Raw genomic sequence first — 12,301 nt, 5'->3', positions numbered from 1 at the left:
CAGGCTATTCTGTTGGAGATGGCTCCGGCGTGCCACACTGAGTCGGCCCGGGCACCGCGGTGTTGGTGTGCGGCGACCCTTCGGCGCCATCGAGTACTTGGCACTGCTCCCCATCCACGGGGCACGCCAAGAAGGTTAGGAAGAGGCCTTCTTCACTGCAGCACTGGAGTAAACCCGGGACAGAGGCTAGACCCATGTTGGGCAGTCCTCACAACTGTTCATCGCCTCGGCCAAGCATATGAAAGGTCAGCTGATCTCCACTCAGCGGCTCTCCAACTGGACCACCTTGTGCATCTGTACCTGTTATGACCTAGTGGGAATCCCTCTGCCACCAATTGTGAAGGCCACCAATTGCGCAGGCCTCGTCGGCTGCCTTTTTGGCCCATGTCCCCATTCAGGACATTTGTAGGGCTGCCACGTGGTCTTCCGTTCACACGTTCACCTCTCATTATGTGATTGTCTCTCAGTCCGGGGAGGATGCCGGGTTTGGCAGGGCCGTTCTCTGTCCCGAGAGTTTGTGGACTCCTTCCCACCTCCAACAGATATAGCTTGGAATCACCTAATGTGGAATACACATGAGCAATCACTCGAAGAAGAAAAGACACCTTCGAGATGTGTTGCTCATGTCTATTTCACATCCTGCTCTCCTTCTCCTCTGTCGGAGTTGTCTGGCAAGAAGGAACTGAGGCTGAGGGCAGCTTGCAGCACCCCTCATACCGTACCATGGAGGTGCCACTCCAGGGGTTGCTAGGGCGCTCCCCTACGGGTATTGCTAGGGGAAAAACTTCTGGCACCGGTGCACGTGGCGAGCACGCACACCTATTGTAGAATAGACATGAGCAACACATCTCAAAGAAAACCAGTTACAGAAAAGGTCACTGTCTTTTCTATGGGAGTGAGAGTGTTCTCAAACCCTTATGGATCAATATGTTAATTTGTCTCACATTGCAGTAAACTAGCTTTTCTGATAAAAGTGTGGTATTCTAGAAATTAGATTTAACTTCTTACATCGATCTTGCTTACTGTGGTGGAACCTCTCTCCACCATCTAGTGACTTTGAAGTTTGTGCTGTGATTACTTGCCTTTTTGTAAGATCTACATAAAGCCATTGTGTCTCAGTGCTGCTCCATGTGGAGTGTAATGAGCTGCTTAAGATGTGATGTTGTTTTCAAATGATGGTAACCAAGGAATAAATTTGGAATGACTCTTTCAATAAGTGTATTATAAAGAATAGAACAGCTAAAGCACGCACGTTTGGGAGATGGGAAAGAGTTTGGAACTCATTGTGGAAAACGTAACTATGCAGGAATATGATAACTTTGTATGTGTTTGTGTAGTAAAACTGCTAAGAACAGTTTTACGAATGGAAAAAAAAATTTTTAATTCATTGTTGAATTTATTCCAGTTATGTTCTCTATTAGGGCAAATTAAATCTATAGAGGAAAGGGTTCTTTATAAAGTACAATATGGGAATTCAGGAGGAACAGCATCTGACTTATATGAGCTGAGAAGCTCTGCAGGAAAAATTTGGATTACTTTGTCCCTGGGGGGAGAGGTGTGCGATCAATTTAAAAAAAAACCCCTCAAATGTCTGAAGTTTTCCACAGAAAGAATAGGGAATTGATATATGAAACATCTCTACAATATGTAATTACTGTAAAATGGAATTATTTCAGGCTTTGAAGGTGTATATTTAATGCTGCCTAGGTTCTACTGATGCTTTGTCACCATTTTGGGTTTAAAAATGGATCCGTCCCAAGTTTCAGATCGGGATCTGAGATAAAATGAGGAATTTGAGTCATGGAATAAACTGGAAGTGCTTCTTTTAGCAAGAGGTAAACTAGAGGGAAAACTGGCCCAAGTTTAGAGCTGGGAGTTGGCTCAAAGGGATTGTGTACATTAAAGCAAAATTAAATACAACATTATTTTTAATCTCATTTAGCTATACTGATTTTAGTGTTCAAACTGCAGAGAGCCAAAACTTGAAACACACAGAGCTTCATAAAGAGAGAAGGGTGTGCCGAAGGTTGCAGTGGTAAGGGTAGTGTGTGTGTGTGTGTGCGCGTGTTGAATTTTAAATTGCTAATAAACGTTGGGTCTGCAAGATCCAGTGGAGCTATTGGTAGAGTGGCTAAGTAACTATTCCTTACTGAAAAGGAAAGGATGCTAATCTAGTTTCTCTGCATCTGTATGTTTTGACAGAGAATATTAAGTTCTTGGTGGCTTATGGATAATAAACACTTCTAGGCAAGATAACTGGCTAATCTATGTTGTCTAGTAGCAAATTTAAGCCGTTGCCAGTTTTTTATGAGCTAGGTAAGTTACAAAGCTAGGCTAGATGAGTGAACAAAGGTGAGTTAGGACTATTTGTAGGTAAAAGTAAAAACAGGATTGTATGTAAATGATTGGTCTTGGAGAAGTCTCTTGGTTATCTGTAATATTTAGTGTCATCTACAAGTTTCATAATTTAAGTGGTGTAGTTAAGGCAGGAGGATATTTACAGCTATACAGGATAATCTTGGTTCAGGTAAGTGGTCTGAGGTGCCTAAATGTAAAATGATGAAATTAAGTAGAATTTATCAGCCTTGTGAAACTTCCAAAATTACATCCCTGGGAGGGTCAAGATAAGCAAGGATGAATCAGTGCCTAACTTAAGAACAAAAGCTTGCATTAACGCGTTTCTGTCTGGTAGTAGGACTGGCTGTTTTGGTAGACAAAATGTTTATGTTCTTTGCTTGACATGATGGTTTGTATGTGTTGCATGAATCCAAAGAAGCAATTATAGGGCCCAGGTTAGAACACATGAACTTGCTGTCCAATTTTAGTACCTTTTATTTGAAGAAAGGTAGTCCAGTTGAGGAGATATAGTAATGGGCTACATGGAACTTCTGTCCTGTTTTAAAGAGGACTAAATGGATTGTATTTCCTTGAGATGAGAGAGGAGATTTTTATGCCAGGTACATTTTGTTCTGGCATAAATATATAGCAGGGGTCGGCAGCCTTTCAGAAGTGGTGTGCCGAGTCTTCATTTATTCACTTTAATTTAAGGTTTTGCGTGCCGGTAATACTTTTGAATGTTTTTTAGAAGGTCTCTCTCTAAGTCTATATATTATATAACTAAACTATTGTTGTATTGTAAAATAAACAAGGTTTTCAAAGTGTTTAAGAAGCTTCATTTAAAATTAAATTAAAATGTTGATCTTACGCCGCCGGCCCGCTCAGCCTGCTGCTGGTCTGGGGTTCTGTTCACCTAGGGCGGCAGCAGGCTGAGTGGAGCCTGCAGCCGGGACCTCAGCTGGCAAGGGTCCGGCAGCCAGAACCCCAGACCAGCAGCTGGCTGTGCGGGGCCGGCGGCCAGGACCCCAGACTGGCAGCAGGCTGAGCGGCTCAGCCCTCTGCCGCTCAGGGGTTCCATCCGCTGGCTCCTGCCAGCCAGGATCCCGGCTGCTGGACCCGCTCAGCCCGCTGTCGGTCTGGGGTCCTGGCCCTGCCCACATACAGTGGGTACCTACCTTCTCCCTGGTTCTGGCCCATTCTCTTCCCCTCTCTGCACTGAGCTGAGGGTGTGCGAGTGCACTGAGCACAGGGCTGGGGGTGAAGGGTCTGGCCAGGAGCTAGAAAGAGGGAGGGGGCTCAGGGTTGGGGCAGGAGGTTTGGGTGTGGGGCACTTAGCTGGGCAGCTCCCATTTGGTGTGAGGGGTGTAGATGGGACTGTGGTGGGGAGGGGGGTACGGGTACAGGAGCTCCCGTTTGGTGCTCAGGTGGGGGTGGGAATGTGGGGGGTGCATGGGATGGGAGGGGCTGGGGATGTGTGGGGGTGCTAGAGTCAGGGCTGGGGTCGTGGGGCAGGTGAAGGAGTCAGAGGGCTGGGTGTATATGAGGGGAGGCACAGGGCTCAGGGCAGGGGCCTCGGGGGGTCTGCGGGGCTCAGGGCGGAGGGCTGGTGTGTGTGTGTGTGGAGGGGGGGGTCAGGGCAGAGGCCTGGGGTGTGTGTGTGGAGGGGGGGGTCAGGGCAGGGGGCAGGAGGGGATATGCCCCCTATTCCACACACACATCCTTCCCCAAGGCCCTGCCTCTGCCTTCTTCTCTGCCTCCGCCAGGAGCAGCGAGCATGCTGACTCTGCTCCTTCCCGACCCCTCCCTCGCAAGGGCCATCAGCGGCCCGGAGAGGCGGAGGAGGGGCAGGAACCCAGCACACTACGGGAAGGGTTCTGCCCCCCGCGGAGGGGGGAGCGGAGGGCAGAGAAGAGCAGGCCAGGCCGTGCTGGGCTGAGCAGGGCAGGATTTTTAATGGCACGCTGCTTCTTGCCAGGACTCTGTCAGGCAGCAGCGTGCCATAGGTTACCGACCCCTGGTATATAGTATCAAGATGGTGAAGTAGTCCAGTGCACTTTGATAGAGGGTGGACAGTGCCTCATTTCTTCTACAGAATGTAAAATCACAATAAATATCACCTTGGTCCGTTGGGATGCTGGTCTAATAACTTTTTTCTGCTTTTACACTTCCTCTTATTTATACAAATAAAGTTGGAAAAAAGCATGTTGTAAACTCGTAGTGGTGGTCCTGGTGACAAAAGTAGAAGTCATCAGGATTGCTTGCTTAACTGCTGTCTCTGTTGCATTATGACTCCTCGTTCTGAGTGTAAGGTAGCTATAAATACCAGGGGAAAAAAATCTATAAAACTACTTAGCAACAGTGGACCTAATCCTGCAGTCCTAGGTCAGGAAAACTCCCATGGATTTCACTGAGTCTGGCCCTCACCCACTCAAGGCCTGATCTCCTACAGACCTGTGAAGTGAAATAACTGCTCAAGTATAATACATCCTGTACTTGGATACCATCTTTTTCTCTTAAGAAATTACTTGAGAGAAACTCTTTTGAATAGCACAGAGGGGTCCCCAACGCGGTGCCTGCGGGCGATGGAGCATCCGCTGAAATGCCACCGAATCTCTGCGGCGTTTTGGCGGCGATGCCTCTCGATGACGCCACTTGCCACTGACAAGTGACGTCGTCGAGAGGCACCGCCACCGAAACGCCGCAGAAATTTGGCGCCCACCAGATGAAAAGGTTGGGGACCACTGGAATAGCAGGTCTCTAAAATAGGAGTATTGGGAGTTAAGATTATTACTTTAAAAATTTAATGAAGCCTCAGCAACAGAATGCCATAAATAAAAAGCTTGACGTGAAAAAATGCACATTACCCTAGTCTATTATAGAAGTATAAAATTTTGAAGTTGTTTGAGGAAATTAAAATACACTACAGAGAAGTTACAGGAAATCAGCAGAGATGATGTTTGGTGTTTCTGCAAGATAACACTTAACCTGTGTAACCACACGCTCAGTTATGATGCACTTGTTTCTGACAAAATCTAGCACAGCTTCCTTAAATTTTTCTCTGCAGCAACTTTTATAATCGGCAGATCTGACACTTTCTTTTGGTTACAGTATTACTACTACTTAGCTGTATTGGCTCTGTTGTTCTAATCCTTGTGCATAAATAATAAAATAGTTTGTCAAGTTCCAGTCAACTACCTGTGCAAACCCTTTGAAGGCAAGGGGGGTTACTTAAGCTTTTTCCTGTGTGCTTAATGTCACCCTCAGGACTTTTTAATATTAGTGAGTTTGAGAAGTTTAAATATCAGCTTGACTCAAACATGGGTATCAGGTTGAGTTTGTAGGGTGGACAGTCTGGTTTTAAAAATAAATCTATATACAAGTAAAGCTGATCTCCTTTTAATGTGACAGTTGGACTAAAAGCCACAAAGCCAATTTAATCTTGGTGTATGTGGAGATTAATATTGAACCCCTAAGGTACAGCTGTAGCTTGTACATATTTGCGAAGAATCTGTCTCCAAGAAGTTTCATTTTTGTAGCGCTTTAGTCTTCTCTCACTTTTTGTTTTTTGTTTTTTTGTTCGAAACACACCTATACAGGCGTCCAAAGTCTCTTGGTAACTTCTTTTCCTCTTTCTTCTCCAGACGGCAAACAGTAACAAGCACTCCTTGCTGGATTGAACTCCATCTGAATGGACCTCTACAATGGTTGGACAAAGTATTGACTCAGATGGGCTCTCCTTCAGTACGCTGCTCCAGCATGTCGTAAAACACCTTCCTCTGTTACCAGTGGGCTAAATATCAAGTCCAGTCAAAAGACTTAATATAACAGCTCGTCTCTTAGTATTTGTGTGTGGTTCCCATGAACTGTTTACTATTCAAAAAGATTTTTAAAAAAAAACACAAAAAAAACAGCACTTGAGGTCTCATCAATTAAAGCACCTTGTGGATTCTGTTTCCTGTACTCTGATACTAGATGAAAATTTAGTGTATAGAAACACCTTCTGAAGGAGGAAGGGACAGTCCTAAAGACTCTTAATGGTGTTTTCATTGGGTGTATAATTGAGTGTCCTAAAGGTTTATCAATAACATGAATAGTTGCGTATATGTACAGGTAATGTATCATGATCTCCAATATCACAGTATTGTGCTGTTCTACATTTTTAGTACCCATAAACAGATGTGTGCTCTTTTTAATTTTGGGCAAACTTCTGATAAAATTCCAAGTTCTCTCTAATCCTATATTCTTTTTATATTTTTTATATATGCAGGTTTTAAAGTTCTCCTTTAAAAAAAAAAAAAAAAAGGGGTGGGGTGGGGGGAAGCCGACTTTCCTTGTAGAAAAAGCTTAACTTTTTGCTGCCTTCTTGAAAATCCCTCCTTTGGAAGGGAAAGAAATGCCTGAGTTTCATCTCTGAAATCTTAAACACTTTGTAGAGTTAATGGGGCCCAAAATGAATTTATATTGTAAATTCTGAGTCTACCCATCACACTAGGAGCCTACTACTTCCCCTCCCCATCCAAAGTAATGCATCTGTTGCCGGCAATAGATGCATTGACACTGCCGGCACTGAGGCGTTTGTGACTTGTTTTGTACTTCAAATCATTAAGAGCAAATACTTTATTCAATGCTACTATAAATTTTCATTTCATGAAAGAGACTTATGTAAACCTACAAGCTATTGGCTTACCCCTTTACACCTATATTTTAAATAGATGTCACTTAAATCTTGAGTTTACTTTTTGAACCCAAATACCTTTAAACAGCTTCCCCCAGGGATAAACTAGACTCTTCCATGTAGGTTTTAAATAGATGCAGCTTTTTAACATATTTAGTGATGGAATGTAAACTCTTTGATCTGAGTGGCTTTGTATGGCTTAGTTACATACCAGATCATATGCATTCATTATGAAATAATGAGCCTTGTAAAAGTAGGTGCTTCTGCAAAACCTCTAGGGTAGTGGTTGTTGAGGTATGACCAGCAAAGGAGGATTTTTAGGTTCTTCAATACAGTGCATGTTATTGTGAACCCTTGGACACTACATCTGCACCATACTAAAAATATCTGAATTATATTCTACAAATAAGTCTGGGTTGGGGAAGGGTTGGGAAACTGTATAGAAGGGTTATTCTGACTTGAAAAATATACATCTTACTAACAATCTTGTGATCTAGCTGTCTGTCATTCTTTTGTTATTGTGGCAGTAGCAGGATTGCCTTTGTCTGGTTTTCCTCTCCCCTCATTCTTTCATTCATTACACTAGTTCTGTACTTTGTAAGTACAGCTAGTGATTACTTAGCTTTGAGAACAAAATGTGGCCAGTGTTACAGCTTTTAATCAGTTGACTGAATTGAAGATAGTGATGGATATTTTTATGCCATAATAAATAGGGCATATAAGCAATACCAAAAATTAAGCCTTGAAAAAGTGGGCCAGGCAATTTTTAAAAATTGGAAATGCATTTACCAGTTTGTGGTAGTTTTACCAGTAGACTGATGTATTGGTAGAACTTGTGAACCTAAGAAATAAGCTTCATGCGTGTTGCATTTGCCTAATATGTGAATACACTAATAAAAGTTCTAATTCTCACGATGGTGGTTTTTATTAATGTTTGACAGCGGCCATATCCCACAACCACTCTACTTAGTGAATTATCTTATGGAAGAGAAGTCATTTCAGTCTCAACATTCACACTAACCCAAGTTTGCTCTAATTCATTTTAGAGTTTTCTGCCTTATCTCCCCTTCTGGGAGAAAATAAAATAATGCAGCATTCAAAATGAGTTCAAAAGCAAAATTACTATCTTCTGTATTGTGATGAGGGGGAGAACTAAATTCAAGGAAACCAGAATTAATGGCAGGAGAATTTGCACTGTGTGAGATTAGTTAGATACATATTAGACGGAGCTTAAGGTCAATCTGAAGTAATATCTTTTATTGGACCAACTGTCATACTTAATCATGTTTTGTATCATCTGTTTAGAACTTCGAGATTTCTTTTTAGTCTACATTTAACAAAGAAAACTTTCCAAACTGTAAATAAAAGTGGAAGTCACTTTTTGTGGCAAATATCCAAATTGGATCATAAGTAGTAGGTCAGAGGTTATCTTTTTTCCAGAGAAGTAGCTAGAGAAGAGTGACTCTCTGGGTGAAAGACAAAATGGTTTTGCCATCACATAAATTGCACTTATGAACAGTCTGAAACTTGGATAAGCTATATGGCCTGATGCTGAGGTCATACGCTGTGCATTTGTGGCTTTGTCCCTTCCAGCTTTGACACAACTATTGCTCACTTCATTTTGAACACTACAGTAACCCTGATTAGTGTCATTTTTTTGGCACATCCTCCTATCCAGTGTACAAGGAACCTACAAATACTTATCAGTGGACCTGTGGAGCTTAAATGAAAGCTTAGACTTCCACATACATGATTCCAGTAACTTCAAGAAAAACATGAAATATCCTGAGACTCACAATTTAATTTGTAAGCACTGGCAACACAGCTTTATATCTGTGCCTCTGTTCCCCTCCCTTTGTATATGTTGTCTATTTTTATATTGTAAACTCTTTCCAGCAGGGATTCTCTTGTTATAGCTTACTGTGGTGCCTCGCTCAAAGGAGAGTCCCTAGTTCTTATTGGAACTTCTAGGGATATGTCTACACAGCGCATGGCAAGCAAGTCTCTCAGCATGAGTTGACTGACTTGGGCTTGCACTTGTGCTCTAAAAATACCTGTATAGACAGCGCTTTGAAGTTGCAGCTCAGGCTGCAGATTGGGCTTCAAAGCCTGAGCAGCAGCCCAAGCTGCAGTTTCAAAGCACTGTCTACACTATTTTCAAAGCACCAGTGCAAGCCCTGCAAGACCAAGTCTGTTGATCCAGGCTGGGAGGCTGTGTGCTGTGGGTTATGTCGCCATATACCCTAAGTGCCACTGTAATGCAAATAATTTGGAGCATGATGGAAGTTTTTAATGGTGTCTTGCAGTTAAGGCACTGGATTAAAAGTGAGGACATCTGGGGGTCAACTTCTGACTCCCCCAAGGGCACCGCCTGTGGATGTTACGTAGTCATTGTGCCTTAACTTCTAAACACAGGTGTTTATAAGATCACCCATGACAGTAGAAGCTGAGCACCTTTTCATGTGTAAGAAGAAAAGAGTAATCTTAGGTTAATTCATATAACAGAATCGACATTATGTATACATAATATACCTCACTAAGCCTCTTATTTTCAAGTATCCAGCAACTCCATGTTGAGAGAGAGCCTGATGTTTTCTGGGATTGAGCTGACTATCACATAATAGTTCTAAATTCTGGGTTCAGTGTGGCATGTTTTAACCTTTGATCTTTCAAACTTAGTTGTGTCAGCTTTTTTTCACAATGTATACTGAGGTTTTACTGCAGCTGGGTTTTGAGTTAAAGTATGGTGAAATCAATTTTCACTTTACTCCACCCAGACCAAATGTTTATTTTTTATTTGAAGTACAAAATTTGTTCCAGTAAAGGCAACGCTGCTTGAGTATAACCAAATTCCGGATACTTGGATATTCAAGATTTTATCTCGTTATGTGCATTTTAATAAAGCACTGTTTCATTGGAAGAAATCTCCATTTAATAGATAATAATATGCATGCCATGTTAAAAAGCACTTCTAGGAAGATATATGTGAAGCATTTATTTTGACTGCTTCCAATTTAATGGCCTATTTGTAGCTATGAAATGCATTAGTGAAGTGTATATCTCCTAAATCTAAACGTGTAATTTAGAATATGCACACTATTCATATTTTAAAATGTTCATATAACCAGTGCTCATATTGTACTTCCTACTTGATATCTTGTCTGTCTTCAGATTGTGATCTCCACAAGGTAGGGAGTGTGCCTTCTGTTTGGAAAGCACCTAGCTCATTGTAGAAGTTACTGGAAAGATCACCAGATTTACGAAGAATGGAACCGGGGCTCCAAAACTGAAAACAGGTTTTGATGTGGCCTGATGGGTCGCATTCAGAATTCAGGACGCAGCACAGGCGACTGCACACAGCACAGGCAATTGCAATAAGAAAGGCGGATGATAACCTTTTGGTCAAACCTCAGTGCTCTTCCTAGTCGATCACAGGATCCTGCTGACCTACATAGAAGTCTTCGTGGAAGTGGATGGCAAAGAACCAGATTGGCATTTCTTTGAAAGGAGCAGTCAGAGCCAGAGTGGTGAGGGATGGCTGCTCTTAAAAAGACTGGAGTCTCACAAGGATCGGTCTTGTTCCTTCTCCTTTCAGTATGCGACCCTTGTGAGGTGTGATAGTGATATGGTAACTGCCCACAGCTGTACGTTTGTCTAAAGCCATAAAAGAAGGGCACGGCCAGCAGCAATGGAAGAAGCTATATGAAAATCTTAGCTGGCAGCTGCTCTGCCCAGAGGAGACAGAACTTTGCAATGTCAGGAAGAGGAGAAACTCTTAGAGGAGTTTGCATAGAACCTGCCTCGGACTCCCATAGGTGGCACCTGTGGTGGATAGCTGTCAAGCAGCAGTGTAGCATTGGCTTTGCTAGATTAATTCCTGCTTCTTGATAGTCAAGTAGTGGTCAAGAAGCAACTCTGGATTGGCAAGAAAAAGGCTTGTTCCTCTTTGGATGGGGTTTTCAGAACAATTCTCTCCATTCTGGATTGTATTTCTGCAGCATGACATCTCCCATGATTCTGATACATATAAGCTATTCTGTTCAAACCTCTAGTACAGTCTGTGCTAGCCATGCCCCTGTCCTCTAGCTTGTTGCCAGAACTGCCTCCTAAGTAGCGGTTCACTTGGCTCCTCATGTTGGAGTCACAAAACAGAGCTGGGAGGGCAATGTGTGCCCTCCCTATTCTCAGGCAGGTCCTGGCGCTGCTAGAGCATGGGGCACCGAGTCAGACAGGCCAGTTGGGTCTCCCACGGCCCCCAAGAAGTCACAACTTCAACACAGACAAGCCCGAGCAGGAGCTGCAAAGCATATAGATCAGGCCATAGATGAGGACTTCAGCTAGCCAGGCTAGGGGATAAGTCCTAGGACAGCACAGGACCAGAAAGACACAACCCTTAAAGGGCACCACGTCCCCCTCCCATAAGTACTAAATTCCCTGGGGAGAAGCAGGATTCGTATTCAGCTCCCCTTCTTCCCAAATCAAACCAACTCTAGTAATGAGACCCTATCCCCTAGGGCAGGGGGAGTGGGACTCTGAAGGGAAGGACATTGAGGGAGACTCATCCAGAATGCTGAAGGTGCTGCATAAAACAAACTGCAAGAGACCACATCCTGGCCACAGCTGGGTGGCAGTGCCCACTAAGTAGGTCAAAATGGCTTAAAAAAAAAAGTCAAAAAGTCTTTCCCCTCCCCCAAGGTGTTCAACCTTGGGCTCAACCCCCTCCTCCCTCCACTAAGGAAGGAGAGCTCTCCAATTCTGGCTCTGAGCAGAACATGGGTGGGTGGGAATGCAGCAAAGGTTCTTCCTCCTCCCCCATTGAAATGTTTGAAATTGTGTGCAAATGGGTTGCATCCACAATCCAGATCCAACCTGAACAGGCACATAAGGACAAGCCTAAAAGCAAATATCAGCCTTCTAAATTCTTGCCTGAGACATAATTTTGCTGCACCCATCCTTTGAGAATGTGATCAGACTCAGAAATGGGAAAAACTGACACCAGTAAATGCATAAGCAGGCATGCACTTGTAATATCTAAGTTGTGAGAGACAAAAAATGCCATCCCAGTTATACCAAATATTGATGCTCCAGGGACATCTTTCCCAAAGATGCAACTGAAGGGAAGGCCCCCCCTCAGAAGGGACTTGGAGGCTTTTTCAGCCAGCCTTGCCCCTAGCAGCTGCACAAGCGTCACAATGTCCTGGCCGGACGACCGTAAAGCCATGAAGGATAAAGATCTTCCAGATTTCTGGTCTTCACTTAAGAAAATTTACCCAGCAACAGCCTTTGGGG

General features: G+C 43.4%; 1 protein-coding gene across 4 annotated transcripts in view; it reads left to right on the top strand.

Annotated features, from left to right (window-relative positions):
• Positions 1 to 7,924, top strand: part of SMAD2 (SMAD family member 2) — an 83,730-nt gene extending 75,806 nt beyond the window's left edge. For all 4 annotated transcript variants that reach the window (XM_045021559.1, XM_045021556.1, XM_045021558.1 and 1 more), the window contains one exon: positions 5,979 to 7,924. In XM_045021559.1, coding sequence (XP_044877494.1) covers positions 5,979 to 6,102 — 124 coding nt within the window. In that variant the 3' untranslated portion in view covers positions 6,103 to 7,924. The remainder of the gene's footprint in view (positions 1 to 5,978) is intronic.
• Positions 7,925 to 12,301: the final 4,377 nt, after the last annotated feature.

The sequence above is a fragment of the Mauremys mutica genome, chromosome 6, assembly GCF_020497125.1.
Source record: "Mauremys mutica isolate MM-2020 ecotype Southern chromosome 6, ASM2049712v1, whole genome shotgun sequence".
NCBI lineage: Eukaryota > Metazoa > Chordata > Testudines > Geoemydidae > Mauremys > Mauremys mutica.
The sequence above is the reverse complement of the archived record's forward strand: the minus strand, read 5'-3'. Positions and strand labels throughout refer to the sequence as shown.